Genomic DNA, 22,382 nt, shown 5'->3' with positions numbered 1-22,382 from the left:
GTAAGATTTCATACAATGGATAACAGGATAGAGTTCAGGAGTAGCATTTTCTAAAGCAAACAAGATTTGGTTGAGACTCCATCTACGGTAGTCCTCAACTTACAGTGATACTGTTAGCAACTGTTCAAATTTACAACAGCACTGAAAAAGTGACTTAAGACCATTTTTCATACCCATTCAGATAGAATGGGGTCTAGATAATCCACTTCATCCAAGGTCATATGCAGTTGCCATGCAACCACCCCTGCCATACAGCTCACCTGTCTGGAACCCATACCACATCTCAGACATTAATACAATTGAACGCATCCAGAAATATTTTACAAGAGTTCTCTGCTCCTCTGAAAACAACAAAATACCTTATGCCACCAGACTTGAAATCCTGAATTAGAAAACTTAGAACTCCGCCGACTCCGACAAGACCTGTGTTTAACACACAGAATCATCTATTGCAATGTCCTTCCTGTTAAAGTTCAATCGCAATAATACAAGAGCAAACAATAGATTCAAACTTAATGTTAACCGCTTCAATCTTGATTGCAGAAAATATGACTTCTGTAACAGAGTTGTTAACGCTTGGAACTCACTACCTGACTCTGTGGTCTCATCTCAAAATCCCAAAAACTTCAACCAAAAACTGTGTACTATTGGTCTCACCCCATCCCTAAGAGGACTATAAGGGGCATGCATAAGAGCACAAAAGTGCCTACCGTTCCTGTCCTATTGTTCTCTTTCATGATATCAAATTAATACTTTGCTTATATATATACATATTTTAGCCTATATTTTATATTTTATATATATTTTAGCCTATATACTTGTTTATATGATATGCTATTGTTTTTATGTCAATATTTGTGTATACTGTTGTGACAAAATAAAATAAATAAAAATAAAAATATTTGTCTCTAAAAGAAGAAGGTTGGAAATTGGGTGAAAAATTGTCCAACCTGGTTGGGTTGAGTGATGCTCCTTTAAGGAGGGCGCACACCACTGTCTCTTTAAGAGCTGTTGGGACCACTCCTTCTTTCAAGGAGGAGTTAACTCTCACCAGACTCAATCCAGCGTTCCTTTCCACATAGCTTTAATAAGTCAGGATGGGAACGGATCTAATACACAAGTGGGTAAACTAGCAGAGTCTTGTCCACTTCCTCTGGTTTCATGGGCTCAAAATCTTCTCAGATCACCTTGCAAGACCCCACACCTCACAGATCCTGCTTTTAAAATTGAAGTCCATCATGGACCTCATTTGAGTGACATTGTCCAGAACATGTGTAAGGACCCCTTATGTAGAATAGAATAGAATAGAATAGAATAGAATAGAATAGAATAGAATAGAATAGAATAGAATAGAATAGAATAGAATAGAATTTTTTATTGGCCAAGTGTGATTGGACACACAAGGAATTTGTTTTGGTGCACATGCTCTCAGTGTACATAAAAGAAAAGATATGTTCATCAAGGTACAACATTTACAACACAAATGATGGTCAATATATCAATTTAAATCATAAGGATTGCCAGCAACAAAGTTACAGTCATACAGTCATAAGTGGAAAGAGATGGGTGATGGGAACGATGAGAAGCTTAATAGTAGTGCAGATTTGGTAAATAGTCTATCTAGACCCGTTCCAGTCCGGTTTCCGGCCCAGTTACAGCACTGAGACGGCTTTGGTCGCGTTGGTGGATGATCTCTTGAGGGCCAGGGATAGGGGTTATTCCTCTGCCTTGGTCCTATTAGACCTCTCAGCGGCTTTTGATACCATCGACCATGGTATCCTGCTGCACCGGTTGGAGGGATTGGGAGTGGGAGGCACCGTTTATCGGTGGTTCTCCTCCTATCTCTCCGATCGGTCGCAGACAGTGTTGACGGGGGGGCAGAGGTTGGCCCCGAGACGCCTCACTTGTGGGGTGCCTCAGGGGTCGATTCTCTCGCCCCTCTTGTTCAACATCTATATGAAGCCGCTGGGTGAGATCATCAGTGGTTTCGGTGTGAGGTACCATCTGTACGCTGACGACACTCAGCTGTACTTTTCCACAACGGACCACCCCAACGAAGCTATCGAGGTGTTGTGCCGGTGTCTGGAAGCCGTACGGGTCTGGATGGGGAGAAACAGGCTCAAGCTCAATCCCTCCAAGATGGAGTGGCTGTGGATGCCGGCATCCCGGTACAGTCAGCTGCAGCCATGGCTGACTGTTGGGGGCGAGTCATTGGCCCCAATGGAGAGGGTACGCAACTTGGGCGTTCTCCTGGATGGATGGCTGTCTTTTGAAGACCACTTGACGGCCGTCTCCAGGAGAGCCTTTCACCAGGTCCGCCTGGTTCGCCAGTTGCGTCCCTTTCTGGACCGGGATGCCTTATGCACGGTCACTCACGCTCTCGTGACATCTCGCCTGGACTACTGCAATGCTCTCTACATGGGGCTCCCCTTGAGGAGCACCCGGAGACTCCAGGTAGTTCAGAATGCGGCTGAGTGGGTGATAGAGGGAGCCCCTCGTGGCTCCCATGTAACACCCCTCCTGCGCAGACTGCACTGGCTGCCTGTGGTTTTCCGGGTGCGCTTCAAGGTTTTGGTAATGATCTTCAAAGCGCTCCATGGCATAGGTCCGGGTTATTTACAGGACCGTCTACTGCCACCGAATGCCTCCCACCGGCCCGTGCGCTCTCACAGGGAGGGACTCCTCAGGGTGCCGTCGGCCAGGCAGTGCCGACTGGCGACGCCCAGGGGAAGGGCCTTTTCTGTGGGGGCTCCCACCCTCTGGAACGAGCTTCCCCCAGGACTTCGTCAACTTCCTGACCTTCGGACCTTCCGCCGCGAGCTCAAGACACATCTATTCATTTGCGCAGGACTGGACTAGATTTTTAAAAAATTTAAATGTCTAAATTTTAGATTTGGTTTTAAATTGGGTTTTATTGTTTATATGTCTATTTTAAATTTTGGCCTATATAATAAGTTTTTTAGATGAATGTTTTACTTTGTATATTTATGTGTTTTTTATATGGCTGTACACTGCCCTGAGTCCCTTGGGAGATAGGGCGGTATAAAAGTATGAATAAATAAATAAATAAATAAATAAATATAAATAAATAAATAAATAAATAAATAAATAATAGTTTTACAGTGTTGAGGGAATTATTTGTTTAGCAGAGTGATGGCCTTCGGGAAAAAACTGTTCTTGTGTCTAGTTGTTCTGGTGTGCAGTGCTCTATAGCGTCGTTTTGAGGGTAGGAGTTGAAACAGTTTATGTCCTGGATGTGAGGGATCTGTAAATATTTTCACGGCCCTCTTCTTGATTCGTGCAGTATACAGGTCCTCTGTTGTGACCCAGGTTCCTGGACCCGGACTCCTGGACTCGGATGATTCAGAAAGTGAGGGAGAAGACCTGGCCAGCCCTGCTTCTCTTGAGCCCTTTCCCTCCCTGGCACCCACTCAAAGGGAGGAGGAGGGGCCGGCAAAGCCTGATTCCCTGGAGCCTCCTTCTGATTTGGCAACGCCCCAAGAACAGTTTTGGAGTGATGCAAGATTACGTAGACGTGATCGGCGTGCGCAGCAGCGGAAGATTTGGGACAAAGCCAAGTCATAATTGTCATGCAGTGACATCTGCAGAGACTATAAATAGGAGGCGGGACTTCCTGGTTTTTTGTCTTGGACAAAGCAATGAATTGGCGCGAGCTAACTGTCTCAATGGAGGGAAGAATATATTCGTGAGTAATTCTGGCCTTATCTATAATTTCCTCGTTATCTCCAGAAACTTGGCAGGCCCGTGGGTAGACGTGGCCAGGACATGTATCTATGTAAATAAAAGGAGAAAAGAAGGCCTCTGACTGACTCTTTGCTGGGAGTATTAGGGGGAGGGAAACAGAACATCCTCCATGGAAGGCAGATTGGTAGTATGTATTACTCCATCCAAGAAGGGACTGTAATCCATGTCCCTGAAAATGGATTACTTATACCACACTGGATCCAAAAGTATGGATGAAACTTTCAGAGATATACCCAGCTTCAGGTGTGCCATCTGTGGAAAATCTAAGGCACAGGTGGCAGTATAATGATCAGAAGCCTGGAGTTTCTAAAGGCTTGAAGGGTGCTCCACCACAGATACTTGAATGTGAAACCTGTTCAATAGGTTGGGATCAAGGAATCAATTGGCATCGTTGGTGCTGCACCAGCCTCCCTTCTAGGTAGCAACCTCCCAACCTGACCTTCTTGACTTCATCTTTGGGTTGACAGTGGAGTTGCTCAAACTCATGGTCTTGGGGGATTTTAATCTGCTTTCCGTAAAAGAGGGCCTATCCCAAATCATTCAGGGTCCGATGATGAGACAGTGGGGACATACTCTGTTGGAGCTGTGGCAATGTGATCTAACATTGGAGCTCTTGGTGTTTTCCTTGGGAAACTGGGGTTCTGGATTGGATCACACCTTTGTAATCTCTTGCATCTCATGGAATTAGAATATGAAGTTTACTACTGTCATAGACCAGCAAAAGACAAAAATCTATTTACAATAATGTTAAAAGCTGATACCATCACAATAGTAAATAACAATATTCAAAACAACAAGATATAGTTTGGATCGTGCCCATGTGTACTTGATGGATAAGCGGCAGTGGTGGGATTCAGCCAGTTTGCACCACTTCGGGAGAACCGGTTGTTAACTTTCTGAGCAGTTTGGCAAACTGGTTGTTGGTAGAAATCATTAGGGCAGAGAACCGGTTGTTAAATTACTTGAATCCCACCACTGATAAGCAGGTAGAAATATGGATGAAATAAGACAACAGATCTTATTGTCTTATTGTGAAGGAGATAAAATAAGACAACAGATATCCAGACCATTGCTGGTAGTGAATAAGGAACAAACTCAACCAAACATGTGTAAGATTATCCTTCCAATAATGATTCAGGATGATAACTTTTGTTTGCTTGCTTTATTGTTAAAAATAATTGTTGATTTTAAAAGAAATGTTTTTACATTACATTACGTTACATTACTTCTGTGACTATATAGTAGACACCTCTACATTTTCACTTAAAAAAAAGAAACTTTACAATGGAGAGTGTGAATTCAACTTTTAAACTACATCAATATACTCAAATTTACAATGGATAGTTAATTTATTTATTTATTTATTTATTTATTTATTTATTTATTTATTTATTTATTTATTTATTTATTTATTTATTTATTTATTTATTTATTTATTTATTTATTTATTTATTTATTTATTTATTATATTTCTATATCGCCCTTCTCCCAAAGGACTCAGGGTGGTTCACAGCCAGTAAAAGACAAAATACATATAATACAAATTAAAAACTATATAAAAAACTGATTCGATTAATGGCCTAATTTTTTTTTAAATACAATTAAAATCCCGTTTAAAACCCCTAATTCAAAACCCCGGTTTAAAACTATATTCAAGCTAGTCCTGCACGTCGAAAAAACAGCATCTTCAGCTCGTGGCGGAAGGTCCAGAGGTCAGGGAGTTGACGAAGCCCCGGAGGCAGCTTGTTCCAGAGGGCAGGAGCCCCCACAGAGATGGCCCTCCCCCTGGAGGTCGCCAGCCGACATTGTTTGGCTGACGGTATCTGGAGGAGGCCCTCTCTGTGAGAGCGCAGTGGTCGGTGTGAGGCTACTGGTGGCAGTAGGCAGTCCCGTAAATACCCCAGTCCTAAGCCATGGAGGGCTTTAAAGGTGATAACAAGAACCTTGAATTGAACCCGGAAGACCACTGGGAGCCAGTACAGACTGCGCAGGAGAGGTGTCACATGGGAGCTACTAGGTGCTCCCTCTATCACCCGCACAGCCGCATTCTGGACCAGTTGAAGCCTCCAGGTACCCTTCAAGGGGAGCCCCATGTAGAGAGCATTGCAATAGTCCAGGCGGGATGTAACAAGGGCATGAGTGACTGTGCATAAGGAAAACTAATTGTGGCAGCCCAGAGAACATATGAGGACATTTGGAAAATTATCAATGCTTGATTATAAAATTGTTTCTCTCTGGTTCTCAAATATCTCTAGTCTTACCATACTATATTTGTGACACATCCTAGAATATCATTGGCAAAAACCTTAAATGTTTCCCTAATGCGGATTTCCCCTAAATCCAGATTTAACAGTTAAAAGTAAATCAGAATGTTAAAGACCCTTTGATATGGATAACTTAAAAATATTTTCTGATTTTGATGAATCTTACTCTTACTAACTTAAAAACGTAATCAAGCAAAGAAAAATACATTTAAGAATCTCTCTTTATTAATTGTTCCTTGTTGTTTAAATCAGGCCTCAACACAATGATGTAACACTTGGGGAAAAAGATACATCCTAGGAGTGCAACACTAGAGCACAAGATAGAGAAGATCTCCACAGCCACCATGGCTTTTCCTTTTGTGCTCAGGTAGGTTGGGACAAAAGAGACCCACACACTACAGAAAGCCAACATGCTGAAGGTGATGAACTTGGCTTCATTAAAGCTATCGGGCAGATTACGAGCCTGGAAAGCCACAATGAAGCTGGCAAATGAAAGGAGGGCCATATAGCTCAGGACACAATAAAACATAAAAACTGACCCTTCGTTGCACTGTACAACCATTTCATCAGTGAATGAGTGCACATCTAACTCTGCGAATGGGGGAGAAGTTGACAACCACACAATACAGATGCTTGCTTGAAATAGAGAGCAGAGAAGAACAATAGAAATGGCCACTCTTTTCCCCACCCATGTCCTCATCCGAGATCCTGGCTTGGTGGCCTTGAAGGCGAGAGAAACAAGGATGGTTTTGGCCAAAACACAGGAGATGGACAATGAAAAAATGAGGCCGAATGCAGAGTATCTGAGGAGACAGGTGACTCTCCCAGGTTGTCCAAGAAAGAGCAAAGAGCAGAGGAAGCAGAAGAGAAGGGAGATGAGGAGTGTGTAGGTGAGATCCCGGTTGTTGGCTTTCACGATAGGGCTGTCTTTGTGCTTAAAAAAAATTCCCAGCACCCATGTTGTAATGAGGGAGAACACAGCAGCAAGACAAGCTAAACTATACCCTAAAGGTTCTTCATAAGACAGAAAGTTCATCCTTTTCAGGAGGCATCCATCTTTTTCTTGGTTTGCATATTGATCTTTTGGACATGGGACGCAAGCTATCATGTCTGAAATTGGAAAAAAATAAACCCCCATGTTGCAGTGAATAAATGTATAGTAGTAACAGTGGCTAAACTGGTACCTAAAAGTTCTCCATAAGGCAAGTAGCTAATTGTTTTCATGATGCATTCCTTTTTGTTATAATTCACTTATGGTTCTCCAGGACATTGAAAGCAAGTAAATGTGTGAAAATGAAATGTTTTCAAAGTTTAAGTGAACATGGAAGACAAACTGTTAAGGAGGTTATTTCAAAAAGATCAACATTTTACACATATTTCAAGGACAAACTGCATCAGAAACAGAATATTCTAATACTGCAAGATATCATTTTTATATAATAATTTTATTGTCTATTTTTTTCTTTCTTCCTTTGTTTTAAAGTTCATTTAATAGGGAAATGGAAATAATTAGCATTATGAGTTCACTTTCTTAAGGAAGTCCATCTGGAAAGACCAATCTGGTAGGACCAAGAAGTAGGACTTTTCTATGGTGGCTCCCTCCTTGTGGAACAACTTCTCTGTAGTTGTTCCGCGTCTCCTGCCTACGAAACCTAGGGTCCAGCCAGGCCTGATTGCCATCAGTTTTCTGGCCTTGAAAACTTTGGTTTTAGCAATGAGCCTGAGGTCTCCCGTGTACTATGGAACTCATCAAGTGGTTGGTTTGATTGCTGTCATGAGGGTCTTTGGGGGTTATTGGATTTGTATTGGGGTTTTATTCTTGGAAACTTCCCAGAGTCACCATGAGTGAGTTGGGCAGCCATATACATTTTTTAAATAAATAAATAAAATCATCTAATTGTTCAGTGCTTGGGTGGTGTGGTGGCCTAGTAGTGGAACTCTCGCATCTCAATCAGGAGACTGTGAGTTCGATCCTTGGTAGAGGCAGATATTTCTCTCTCTGGGCACAATGAGAATATATCTGCTGAAAAAACCTCAGGTTGGTGACAGGAAGGGCATCCGGCCAGTAAACACTCAGCTCCATTCAGTTGCCCAGACTTCACCCTTCAGGGGATTATGGTGTCGTTAAAAAAGGATGATCTAATTGTTTAGAGCTTGGTATCCCTCCCTTCCCTTCTGCTCTCTCCCCCTCACCTCAGTCCGAGCGATGAGTTAATTAGTTGGCAACAATCAGCTTCTGGCAGCAAACTAGCAAGCATCTCTGTTATCTATCTTGATGCCAATGAATCAACCAGGAACAAACAGTACTTCAGCTCTAGTTAAGCAGTTGATTTGTTTGCCACGAAGGGGTATGGCAGCCCTTGCTGTTTTTATATCCTGTGGGGTGTGGCTCCATGACTCAGCACTTCCTAGGCCTACCCCACCCTTGCTTCTGTTTTTCCCGCCTCTCCTGCCTACGAAACCTAGGGTCCAGCCAGGCCTGATTGTCATCAGCCGGGTCTGGAGGCGTGGCCTGGGGCGGGAAGAGTCAGGGGATGGAGGCCTCATCATTTCCTCCACCTGGCCTGCCTCTGGCTCCTGGAGCTGAGCCAGGTTAGCCGGTGCTCCAGAGGTAAGTCTTGATGGTCCTTCCCCCTCACTTTCCGAGTCACTTTCTGGCAGGGGCCCCGGCTCGGTGGGGCGCAGACACAACACCTTCCTCATTTTCAGATGCTGTAATATAACTAGATTTTTTATATTTTACAATCACTTTTGTATATCTTTGCTAAAGTTTGCTATAGTTTGCTAAAAACTAAGGAATATGCAATCTGAAAACTAATTAGCTGAAAGCATGCTGCAGAATACCTTCTCAAAAATACCCATATGATGTACTTTATTGTAATGGCACTCTGGCTGAAATTTCAAGTTCATCTCTATAACAACAAAATGAGAGATGTTGTTACCATACCAATCGTATTTGAGATTTTTCCATCTGGGCATGGAATGCAATCATAACAGCAGAATTTTCTCCCTTCATTCTTCCTTTTCTGATAACCAGGCTGACAATGTTCATTGCACACAGAGATGGGAAGCACCTAGTTTTCAATATCAAAGATGTTGGAAAATGAGGATTTCTTGTTTTGAATAAAAATCAGTTGTTAATTGTGTTTTCCTGTTAAACTAAAAAGAAAAGTCCTATCTGTATTATGTATAAAAGGAACAAAAAATAAATAGGATTTCACAATGTATTTCGAATCAACCTTAAATCTGCTGTTTGAATTTGTGAATATACTAGATCTGGATTTCCAATTTTGTAACATACCAGAAATTGAATATGTGATTCATTACATCAATTCTTGCTTTTAATCAAAAGAAATGAGTCAATCAAATTTGTTTTAAATCACATCAAAGTTTCACTCAACTAAGTCATTTAAATATAGTCATTTAAATGCATTTATTTTCTTTCACATTTTCAGTTCGCTATTTAAGAGAAGTCTAATAAATAATGAACACAATATTAGTGAAGTTAGTTTTCAACAATTAAACTGGAAAAAAAAGGTCTTTTTAATCTAGTTATTCCTCAGAATCTGCCTGGAAAGAGAATAGAAAATTTCCAATCCAAATTATCCATATGAGAATGTCATATCTCTTTGAAACCATACCTGATTAAATGTTCTATGCCAAACAATCATGTCCTCATTAATGACTAATTCCTGTCCTTTGAGAGCATCAGGATCCACTTTTCCAATCTTACGTCTCTGGAAACTTGAATTGGGAAAGGCGACTATGTTGATGATATCAAATCCACCTTCCATCTTCTTTTGATCATAAAATGTCATGACGTCTCCAAGAGAATTGTTGAATTTCATGCCTTTAAGAAATTGGTGAAGCTATATTATTGGGAATCAAAAAAACAGAAAACCAAGAATAGAAAGATATCAGTAATTTTGTCTTAGTAGTAATAAACTTTTCATTTCATTTATTAAATTTCTATACCGCCCTTCTCCCGAAGGACTCAGGGCAGTTTACAGCCAATAAAACAGGATTTATAAACAAACTTAAAATACAGTATAAAAATCTAATTCTATCAGGCTAATACCAATTAAAAATTATGCTAAAAACAATAATAAAACCCCATTTAAAACAATAGTAACTTAGGCCAACCCTGCACGGTGAAATAAAAAAGTCTTGAGCTCGCGACGGAAGGTCCGGGGGTCGGGGAGTAATCGTAACCCCGGAGGGTGGGTGCCCCCACAGAGAAGGCTCTCCCCCTGGGGGTCGCCAGCCGGCATTGTTTGGCTGACGGCACCCTGAGGAGATCCTCTCTGTGGGAGCACACAGGTCAGTGGGAGGCTATCTGTGGCAGCAGGCGGTCCCGTAAATAACCCGGTCCCATGCCATGGAGCGCTTTAAAGGTGGTTACCAACACCTTGAATTGCACCTGGAAGACCACCGGTAACCAGTGCAGCCTGCGCAGGAAAGGTGTTACATGGGAGCCATGAGTAGCTCCTTCTATCACCCGCGCAGCCGCATTCTGGACCAGTTGGAGCCTCCGGGTGCCCTTCAAGGGGAGCCCCATGTAGAGAGCATTACAGTAGTCCAGGTGGGAAGTGATGAGGGCATGAGTGACCGTGCACAAGGAATCCCAGTCTATGAAGGGGCGCCACTGGCGTATCAGGCGTACCTAATAAAAAGCTCCCCTGGTGACGGCCGTCATATGTTCTTCTAATGACAGACGAGCATCCAGGAGAATGCCTAAGTTGTGGACCCTCTCCATAGGGGCCAATGACTCGGCTCCAACAGTCAGCGATGGAACCAGCTGACTGTATCGGGACGCCAGCATCCACAGCCACTTGGAGGGATTGAGTCGGAGCCCGTTTCTCCCCATCCAAACTCGCACGGCCTCCAAACACCGGGACATCACATCAACAGCCTCGTTGGGGTGGTCTGGGGTGGAAATGTACAGCTGAGTATCATCAGCGTACTGATGATATTGCACCCCAAAACCACGGATGATCTCACCCAGCGGCTTCATATAGATATTGAACAGGAGAGGCGAGGGAATCGACCCCTGAGGCACCCCCACGTGAGGCGCCTCGCGGTCGACCTCTGCCTCCCTGCCAACACCGTCTGCAATCGGTCAGAGAGATAGGAGAAGAACCACTGAAAAATGGTGCCCTTGAATGAATGGTTTCTTGAATGAGAAAAACGGTTTCTTGAATGAGAAACTCTGAAAATATGGAAAGACTATTTCTCCAACCTCTTGAGAACCTTTTTGCTGCCCTCTGCATTTGGGGGATAATACAAAGGGTCAGATACTTCTGACTGAGTCATAGTCAAATGACAGATAAAGTGAATTGCAGCAAGCTTGTTCCGAGTCCAACACATGATGTGGAACTACAGAAACAATTTCCAAAATCACATTCCTTCTCTGATCCCTTCCTCATTTTCTAAATAAGCCTTACCTGCCTCATCTTCTTGTGACTTCCCACCCATTTTTCAGTTCATTCAATTCTCAGGACCCACACTCTTTATACTTTATATAAATGACCTTTGAAATCATATTATAAGCAACTGTGTTCTCTTTGCGGATGATGCAGATCTATTCAACACCATTGGCAATGCTGCTACTCTACAAAAAGACCTTGACTATGTATCAGAATGGTCAAACAAATGGCAACTCCAAATCTCAACCAACAAATGCTCTGTCTTACACACTGGCAAAAAATAAAAATAAAAATCAGAACACAAAATACAAGCTGGATGGATGTGACCTAACAGATGACCCTTCCTTTGTCAAAGACCTTGGAGTACTCATCTCAAATGATCTAAGTGCCAGAGCTCACTGTAACAGCATTGCTACAAAAAGCATTAATCTAATTTTGTGTAGCTTTTTCTCCGATAATATTGAACTGCAAACTAAGGCATACAAAACCTTTGCCAGACCAATTCTTGAATGCAACTCACCTGTCCGGAACCGACACTGCATATTGGACATTAATACAATTAAATGATTCCAGAGATATTTCATGAGAAGAGTCCTCCACTACTCTGCTCAGAACAAAATACCTTTGGGCTTAAACAACTTTGCCGTCTTTGGTCTGACTTAAGCATAGTATATAAAATCATCTGCTACAATGTCCTACCAGTCAATGAATACTTCAGCCTCAACCAAAACAATAAAAAAGCACACAATACATACAAACTCGTGGTAAATCAATCCAAACTAGACAGTAAACACCTGGAATGTACTACCTGACTCTGTGGTTTCTTCCCCAAATCACCAAAACTTTAATGTTAGACTGTCTACTGTAGACCTCACCCCATTCCTAAGAGGTCTGTACGGGGCGTGCATAAACGCACCAGCGTGCCTACCGTACCTGTCTTAATGTTTTCTTTTATTCGTATCCTTTACATGGATTTATAATTATGTTTACACTTGTATCTATCATAAAATACATGCTTGACGAAATAAATAAAATCAATCAATCAAGAAAGAAATTACAAATTAACAATGTCAACAGCATACAAAGAAAACCTGTACAAAATCTTTTATAGATGCCACCAGCAAGAATAGCAAAAATGTTCCTGAATATGTCACCAGAGGGTAAACAGGTACCAGGAACCTACTATCATATGTGGTGGACCTGCCCAATGGCAAAAAAATATTGGTCAAAGATAAAAAGGTGGTTAGAAGAGATGACAGCACAACTAAGAGATCTAAAACCAGAACTATTCCTATTAAATGTACTACCGGGGAAATACAATAAAAGAATTACATATTTAATGTTACATGTAATAACAACAGCTAGAATTACATATGCACAAAATTGGAAAAATGAAAGTATACCTATAAATGAAAAGGTAATAAAGAAAATATTAGAATTGGACAGGTTAACAATGGAACTTAAAGATAAAGAGGAATCAAAGTATACTTAACATGGGATTCATTGTACAAATGGTTAGATAACAGATGCAGAGATTAGTAACTTTATTTTTATTTTTATTTTTTATTTTTATTTTTATTAAATTTTTATACTGCCCTTCTCCCGAAGGACTCAGGGCGGTATACAGCCAAAAAGATTAAAACTCAGTATATATACAATTAAAACAGAAATTTAAAACAAAGCATATTAGAAAAAAAGGCCGAAATTAAAAATTTAAAAATTTAAAAATTTAAAAAATTTAAAAACCCTAACACAATAAAACCCCAATTAAAATTAATAAAAACTATTAAGCCAGTCCTGCTTGAATAAATAAGTATGTTTTTAGCTCACGGCGAAAGGTCCGAAGATCAGGCATTTGGCGTAGGCCAGGGGGAAGCTCGTTCCAGAGCGTAGGAGCTCCAACAGAGAAGGCCCTGCCCCTGGGGGCCGCCAGCCGACATTGTTTGGCAGACGGCATCCTGAGAAGACCCTCTCTGTGTGAGCGTACGGGTCGGTGGGAGGCATAAGGTAACAGCAGGCGGTCCCGTAAGTACCCGGGTCCTAAGCCATGGAGCGCTTTAAAGGTGGTAACCAAAATCTTGAAGCGCACCCGAAAGACTACAGGAAACCAGTGCAGACTGCATAGCAGTGGTGTTACGTGGGAGCAACGAGTGGCTCCCGTTACCACTCGCGCAGCCGCATTCTGGACTAACTGCAGCCTCTGGGTGCACCTCAAGGGCAGCCCCATGTAGAGAGCATTGCAATAGTCCAAACGAGAAGTGACCAGAGTGTGAGTGACCGTGCATAAGGCATCCCAGTCAAGGAAGGGACGCAACTAGTGAACCAAGTGTACTTGGTAGAAGGCCCTCCTGGAGACGGCCGCCAGGTGTTCATCAAAGGACAGCTATCCATCCAGGAGGATGGCCAAGTTGCGTACCCCCTCCCTTGGGGCCAGTAACTCGCCCCCAACAGCCAGCCGCAGTTGCAGCTGACTGTACCGGGGTGCCGGCATCCACAGCCACTCCGTCTTGGAGGGATTGAGCTTGAGTCTTTTTCTCCCCATCCAGACCCATATGGCTTCCAGGCACCGGGACAGCACTTCGACAGCTTCGTTGGGGTGGTCTGGGGTGGAAAAGTACAGCTGAGTATCATCAGTGTACAGATGGTAACTCACCCCGAAACCACTGATGACCTCCCCCAGCGGCTTCATATAGATGTTGAACAGGAGAGGCGAGAGAATCGACCCCTGAGGCACCCCACAAGTAAGGCGCCTCGCGGACGACCTCTGTCCCGCTGTCAACACCATCTGCGACCGGTCAGAGAGATAGGAGGAGAACCCCCGATAAACAGTGCCTCCCACTCCCAATCTCTCCAACCGGTGCAGCAGGATACCATGGTCGATGGTATCAAAAGCCGCTGAGAGATCTAATAGGACCAGGGCAGAGGAGCAACCCCTATCCCTGGCCCTCCAGTGGTCATCCACCAACGCGACCAAAGCCGTCTCCGTACTATAACCGGGTCGGAAGCCGGACTGGAATGGGTCTAGATAGACAGCTTCATCCAGGTACTGGGGAAGCTGCCATGCAACCACACTCTCTACAACCTTCGCCACAAAGCGAAGGTTGGAGACTGGATGATAATTCCCCAAAATAGCTGGGTCCAGGGAAGGCTTCTTGAGGAGGGGTCTCACCACCGCCTCTTTCAAGGCAGCGGGGAAAACCCCTTCCACCAAAGAAGCATTTATAATCCCCCGGAGCCAGCCTCGTGTCACTTCCTGAGTAGCCAGTACTAACCAGGTGGGACATGAGTCCAGTAAACATGTAGTTGCATGCAACCTCCCCAGCAACCTCCCCACATCCTCGAGAGCCACAGAATCAAACTCATCCCAAACAACCTCAACAAGACACGTCTTTGTCATCTCGGTTGGATCATCGCAATTTTGGTCCAAACTATCCCGAAGCTGAACGATTTTATCGTATAGATAACCGTTAAATTCCTCAGCACGTCCTTGCAAAGGGTCATCCCGTCCCTCCTGATGAAGGAGGGAATGGGTCACCCGAAACAAGGCAGCCGGGCGGTTATCTGCCGATGCAATGAGGGTGGAAACATAAGAACGTTTCACCTCCCTCATTGCCACTAGGTAGGTCTTAGTAAAAGACCTCACTAGTGTCCAATCAGCCTCGGAACGGCTAGACCTCCAAGTGCTTCTCCGGCGTTTCATCTCTCTCAGCTCCTCGGAAAACCAGGGAGCCAATTGAGATCTACGCCGGGTCAGAGTCCGCAAAGGAACGACATGGTCCAAAGCCCCAGCCATGGCCCGTTCCCAGGCCGCAACTAGTTCTTCAGTCGTGCCATAGGCCAGATCCTCAGGAAACGGCCCAAGCTCCGTCTGGAACCTCTCCGGGTCCATCAGGCGCCTGGGACGGAACCAACGCATTGGCTCCATCTCCCTGCGGTGGTGGGTGGCGGTCTGAAAGTCTAGGCAAAGGAGAAAATGATCTGACCATGACACCGGTTCCATCACTATATCTCCTAATTCCAGATCATTAACCCACTGACCCGAGATAAAAATCAAGTCTAGTGCGCCTCCCCCAATGTGTGTAGGGCCATCAGTTACTTGAATCAGGTCCAAGGCTGTCATGGAGGCCTGGAACTCCTGAACCACCGTTGATGACAAGCCGGCTGATGGCAAGTTGAAATCCCCCAAGACCAAAAGTCTGGGAGTCTCAACCGCCACCCCAGCAAGACCCTCTAGTAGCTCAGGTAGGGCTGTAGTCATGCAGCAAGGAGCCAGGTACGTGATCAACAGACCCATCTGATTCCGATGGCCCCACTTCACAAGGAGGGATTCACAACCAGCTATCTGAGGTACAGTGGACTCCCTCGGCTCCAGACTCTCTTTAATCACAACCGCCACCCCCCACCCCTACCTTAGGCCCTTGGCTGATGGAATGCGCAGAAACCCGGAGGGCACGGACCGGGCATTGCAAAGCATCAGCCTCAGACCCAAGCTCTGAGGATCCTGACCATCCGGGGAATGAGTAAGGACTGAGGGGCCGGAGCACGTGATCGCCTTTAAACATCGAACACGTGCTCCCGAAGAACGATATGGCCCTTTGCCTCCGCCATATCTGCCTCTCCCACTTACCATACAGATGGAATGACACTCTCTGCTCTGAATACTCCCCTCCCCCCTGTCTTCGGACCAACTAAAGTAATGCCGTGAGCGCGTGCTGGGACTGGACATACCCTCCCCGACGGGTTTCCCCCAACACCCGCCCTTACCCTCCCTACCCTTAAAATGAAAGAAGATTAATGAAATAAAAATGAAAGAAGATTAACGAAATAGAAATAAGTATAGTTATAAAGATATATATTAGAATATATATTATAAGCAACAGTACTATTGAACGGTACATGACTATAGATTAAAACGTATAGAGTGATAAATGTATAGACTGCTATGGTACAACTATGAAAATAATGGTTATAACTATAACCTATAATATGTATTTAAAAGTGACTATACTGTGTGACTGTGTGACTGTGAGAATAGTGGTTATAAACAGGGTGTATAATACTATATATACTTAAAAAGGACATGATACAACCAGTACACTGTCATTGCAAAACTGGAAATGTGATGTATAATAAAGGAAAATGTATAATAAAAATAATAATATTGGTAGATGAAATGCCTAAAAAGTTATAGAAATTTGAAAACCAGGACCCGGATCTTACTTCATTTAAATCTTAATCCTTGCATTCTGAAGTTGTTCAGGGAGTAAAATGGAAAACATATTAAAGTATGGCAACAAAGGAAGAAATATAAATTTCTATCAAAGGACGAACTATTTGAATAGTTGCTTCTCCCCTGTTTGAATCATATAGCCCAACTTTGTATTTACCACTGTTTCGTATAATTTATTGATACAACACAAATCACCTGCCATGGCTGGGTATCTTCATATTCTAATAATGTATGTCTCCTCAAATGCCTGTGATTAGATCTAAGTAAGAGGAGAGCATGCAAAGCTTGGGCCAATACATAGACAGCATTATAGATACTATAACTGTGCCCAGTCAACTGAACCTCAAAAAGAGACCCAGGAATGTCCTCCAGCTTTTCCTCTCCGGTACAAATATTGTTGTCCACTAGGGTCGAATGAGGAGATGGGAATGAACAATCAAACGCCTGTTCCCAGAAAAGTGGAAAAAATCCATCTTCTTGAATCCAAGGAGGTTTTATCAACTTCAGGAATTCCTTGAACCCTGGAATTTGTTTTGAGGGAATTGTGAAAAAAAGGGCACCATCAAAGAACTGTCGATCCCACTTCCTTTGCAGTCCTGTTAAAACATAGTCAATCTGGGCAGTCATGATCCACACTTTCCCCAAGGAACTCTGCCCAACTCCGGGATGCAGCATGAATATAATAGTTGTCACCCATACAATTGTCAAAGCGTCTCCACACACAACAAAGGCACTGATTTTCTCATCAGTTATGCCGTTATAAATAATTGTTGCTCTTCCAATCATTTCGAACATTTTATCCCATTGGGTTAAATACGGGATTCTTTGGATGGAAGCAGAGCAGATTCCATGTTGGGAAAGGAAGGTTTCAATGGTCTGCAAGAAACGTTCTCCATTCATATTATCAGTAGTAAGGATCCCAATCCAGGTCCATCCAAAATGTTGAAGCAGTCGGATAATCCCAATGTATTGAGAAGATTCATTGGGGACAATGGAATATGAAGATGACATTTCACTGTTATCATCACTATTCCGAGGGGCAAATGAACCATAAGTCAGCTAAAAGGATAAACACATTTTGTAGAAAGATATTGCCAGTAACATATTCAACTCCTTTAGTAAATTCGTTTTAAGCTGAAAGGTAACTCTCTCGTGTCTATTCTTCAAGCACCTACCTGTGGTATCTTGTATAAACCTACAATGTCTGCCATATAGGATGATGTTTCAGAGGTGAGTCCGCCGATAATGGCCATAAAGTTCTTCAAAGCATCCCACTTGTAGTTGGGAACAAATTGCTGGGATTTGAAGAGTAAGTCCAAGGTAGTCCGATAGGTCATCATCGGGTGGTAATAGTTGTCATGGATGTGAAAACCAAGGGTGACATTAGATAGGATTTGTGGATTCTCATTGATCTCCTTCACAGCAAAGGCCAAGGAAAGGACATGTTGGTAGAATTTTGTTAAGACCCTGTGAATAAAATTTACAAACTGTTAACAAAACAAAAATCACTTTTTCAGAAGTTAAGTTTAAAGGAGATTTTATGTCACAACAACAGTCATTGCTTTAGCTGAGTTAAATATATCTATAACTTCTACCCCTCTCTATGTTTTAGATAGGGATATTTTATGTCAATTGACAATTCTGTCATAATGAAATATCGTCTATGAATGGCATGGTCACTGAATCAATCAACATATCATCAGTTGTCATGAATGGAGAGCATCTATTTTCGCTCTGAACGTCATCTGTCATTAAAAGAAATGATATAATAAATAGTCAAGTAGTAAAAATTAGACGTAACTTTTCTCCCTGTTTCTCCGAGAAGCACTCTTTTCTTACTCGAAGTGCAGCCATCGTCAACTTTGCAGACAGATTGTTCTGCAACCCAACAAGAAAAACACAGACTTCAGAGGATAAATAGAACTGCAGAAAAAATAATAGCTACCAACCTGCCTTCCATTGAGGACCTGTATACTGCATGAATCAAGAAGAGGGCCGTGAAAATATTTACAGATCCCTCACATCCAGGACATAAACTGTTTCAACTCCTACCCTCAAAACGACGCTATAGAGCACTGCACAACAGAACAACTAGACACAAGAACAGTTTTTTCCCGAAGGCCATCACTCTGCTAAACAAATAATTCCCTCAACACTGTCAGACTATTTACTGAATCCGCACTACTATTAATCGTTTCATAGTTCCCATCACCAGTCTCTTTCCACTTATGACTGTATGACTATAACTTGTTGCTGGCAATCCTTATGATTTATATTGATATATTGATCATCAATTGTGTTGTAAATGTTGTACCTTGATGAACGTATCTTTTCTTTTATGTACACTGAGAGCATATGCACCAAGACAAATTCCTTCTGTGTCCAATCACACTTGGCCAATAAAAATTCTATTCTATTCTATTCTATTCTAAATTTAACTTTTAAAATAACCAAACCCCAAATTGCAGAAACATATTTGCAGTTGTTATTTCTCTAGTAAAGTTCATACTTGGATAGAATTATTTTCCAGTATTTTATATAGAGAGCAGAGCCTTTTTTTGGTGGGATTGTAGGATTTCATACATGGATAACAGGATGTAGCTCAGGAGTAGCTTCTTCTAAAATAAGCAAGGTTTCGTTGAGACTTTTTTTTTAGTAGCACCATAAAATTATATATCAATGGAAAGATAATTTAATCAAGAATGTAATGAAATAACTTTTATGAAGAATTTGCTATTAGAATAACAGTTACAGTATAAAGAAGAAAAGTGAAACATGTAGAAAAAACGAGATATACAAAAATTATCACCATAGAAAAAATGAGATATACAAAAATTATCACCATGTCAGTTAATATTTAGTAGGGTAACCTTTAGTGTGAATTATGGCCTTACAACATCTTCCCATGGATTGAAACAATTCTTTTAGTTCTGTAATTGTTATAATGTGAAACCAAGATTGAATTATTTCTTCTATCAACTGGGTTTTATTGCTGGGTCGCTTCTGACTAACAAGTTTTTTAGTCAGCTCCATAGATTTTCAATTGGATTAAGGTCTGGACTATCCCCAGGCAATTCCAGCAGTGGAATAGGATTATCTTGAAACTCAAAAAAAAAAATTGGTGTAATCAGTCATCAAACCTCAAAAATACACTTTTCCCCAAAAGGTTTCCACAATTTTGACCACTACTGTACTTCAACCAAAAAAAGAGAAAATCAAAATTCAGATAAGAATTTTTTTGAGCATCATGTTTTATGCAGATTTACTTTCTAAATGTCCTCTGTTATAATCTTTTCAGTTATGAAAAGCATCCTGGTAAATTTCTAATTTTATCTTTCAGATAAACTTACGAAAATTGGATGTTAATGGCCCTTCTTATGGATACATTTCTCTTCCTGGAAAAAAATAAATTAATTCTATTCTTTTATTTAATAACAAGGGGACCGTATATTTTAAAGTATTTCTTCGTTTTATTAAATCCCCTTTCTTAGGGATTTTCAATTTAGCCATCATGTTTAGCCTACATAAGATTTTATTTAAAATAAAACTGATGAGGAAGAAAAGTCTTATTTAACCTACAGTCAGAAACTCTCAAAAACTGAAGCATTTACTAGATCAGATAAAGCTTTCATCTGCTTTCTTTATGGACCTTTTTTCATAGAGGTATGAATAACTGAGAAAAACAACAACCAAGGAATCATTACATTACAAGAGTGGATTTGGCTTACTCTGAAAATTCAAAAAGCTCCTGAGATGGATGTTCACGAAACGAATGCTCGCTGAAGGAATAGAAGTTTTGTAAAGCCATCCTTCCAATGAGGAGATCACCTGGTTCATACCATTCATTTATTTTATTTTATTTTATTTGTTTATTTATTTTGTCAAGCATATATAAGATAAGAGGTAAAAGCATAAACATAATTTGGATTCATGAAAAGAGTAAGTAAAAAGGAATATTAGGACAGGACAGTAGGCACACAGGTGTTCTAATGCATGTCCCTTACAGACCTGTTAGGAATGGGGTGAGGTCAACGGTAGACAGTTTAAGCTTAAAGTTTTGAGGGTTTGGGGAAGAAACTAGAGTCAGGTAGTGCATTCCCAGCATTAACCACTCTGTTAAAGGTAAGTGTAAAGGTTCCCCTTGCACATAAGTGCTAGTCGTTGCTGACTCTAGGGGCTGTGCTCATTTCTGTTTCAAAGCCGAAGACCCAGCACTGTCCGAAGATGTCTCCATGGTCATGTGGTCGGCATGACTCAATGCCAAAGGCGCACGGAACGCTGTTACCTTCCCACCAAAGGTGGTCCCTATTTTTTCTACTTGCATTTTTACGAGCTTTCAAAACTGCTAGGTTGGCAGAAGCTGGGACAAGTAACGGGAGCTCACCCCGTTACACGGCAGCGCTAGGGATTCGAACCGCTGAGCTGCCGACCTTTTGATCGACAAGCTCAACGTCCTAGCCCCTGAGCCACCACGTCCCTCTGTTACTGAACAAATTACTCTGTTACTCTGTTACCCACCACTCTGTTACTGAAGTCATATTTTCTGCAATCGTGTTTGGAGCAGTTTACCTTGAGTTCGTATTTATTATTTGCTCGTGTATTGTTGTGGTTGAAGCTGAAGTAGTCATTGACAGGTAGGACATTGTGGCAGATAATTTTATATATTATGCTTAAGTCAGACTGAAGTTGGCGTAGTTCTAAGTTGTCTAAGCCCAAAATGATTTTGTGAAGGAAAGAGTGGATTTGGCTTACTCTAAAAAGTCAAAAAGCTCCTGAGATGGATTTTCACGAAACGAATGCTCACTGAAGGAATAGAGGATCTGTGAAGTCATCCCTCCAATGAGGATGTCACCTGGTTGGTACCATTCACGTGGAATTGGGATAGGATCAACCTCTGGGCACTTGAGTGCATTCACTTTGATCACTGGGAACATCAGAATGAATAATACATTAGCAGCCAAAACATCTTCCCAAAGAGGTCTCCAATATATCAACCCACACCAATGGATCTGACCTAGCATACTGGATCTTCCCAACACACATCCAAAGACCAGAGCATCAATCTAAACTTTTCATTTTGATGCAGATACAGACACGTGCTTCAATAATGACTGAAATTTCTACAACTCAGATTTGAAATTGGTCTGATCAAAGAAAGAACGGATGCTGGAGAAATTAAACCTAATAGCCCTGTGGGACTCTTCCCACCACCCCAAGCTCTCCATTGAACCAGGATTAGTTTATAACGTCTTTCAAACTTGCTTTCTACTTTTCACTGCTTTCTAGAAAATCTCTGGAGCTTTGAGCAAATAAACACAATAGTAATTTGGACCAATTCCAGGAAGAGTTAATTATCTATTAAAATATTTTCCCCTAGCTGGCCTTAGAAAACCTATCTACTTGTTAATTGTCAATTTGACAAAGTGTTTCCCCTCTTTCTGAAATAAAAATAATTTTAAAAACCAGCTGATATTTTTTACAATAATATCCATACATGGACACAGACAGAAAGATGATGTATTGGATTTAACTATTTTAATTTAGAATATAGAATACAGGGACAGGTGCTTACAGAGAACAGGGTACCAACAAAGGAGAATATGTGTAGCTCAGGGTTGAAATGAGGGGTCCTTGGTTCTATCTGGCCTTTGCTGTTTTCAGCCATGTCTAGGTAACATCATGAGTCCTAGCAGGATC

General features: G+C 41.9%; 1 protein-coding gene across 1 annotated transcript; it reads right to left on the bottom strand.

Moving 5' to 3' along the window:
* Nucleotides 1-6,237: 6,237 nt before the first annotated feature.
* LOC131197103 (vomeronasal type-2 receptor 26-like) lies at nt 6,238-21,706 on the bottom strand. The gene is made up of 6 exons (XM_058180742.1): nt 21,438-21,706; nt 17,861-18,152; nt 16,881-17,744; nt 9,671-9,898; nt 8,977-9,103; nt 6,238-7,139 (listed from the first exon to the last, which is right to left on the bottom strand). The coding sequence occupies exons 1-6, from the start codon at nt 21,704-21,706 to the stop codon at nt 6,238-6,240; spliced, it is 2,682 nt and encodes an 893-aa protein (XP_058036725.1).
* Nucleotides 21,707-22,382: the final 676 nt, after the last annotated feature.

The sequence above is a fragment of the Ahaetulla prasina genome, chromosome 4 (genome assembly GCF_028640845.1).
Source record: "Ahaetulla prasina isolate Xishuangbanna chromosome 4, ASM2864084v1, whole genome shotgun sequence".
NCBI classification, from domain to species: Eukaryota; Metazoa; Chordata; class Lepidosauria; order Squamata; family Colubridae; genus Ahaetulla; species Ahaetulla prasina.
This window is presented reverse-complemented; position numbering and strand designations above follow the sequence as displayed.

What these genes read in the sequence shown, in the direction of transcription:
- LOC131197103 (XM_058180742.1), bottom strand. Translation starts at nt 21,706, where the DNA reads ATGCTAGGTCAGATCCATTGGTGTGGGTTGATATATTGGAGACCTCTT. An exon ending in GTTTATACAAGATACCACAG is followed by an intron (nt 17,745 to 17,860) that starts GTAGGTGCTTGA and finishes TTATCCTTTTAG; the next exon opens with CTGACTTATGGTTCATTTGC. An exon ending in AAGATACCCAGCCATGGCAG is followed by an intron (nt 9,899 to 16,880) that starts GTGATTTGTGTT and finishes CCAATAATATAG; the next exon opens with CTTCACCAATTTCTTAAAGG.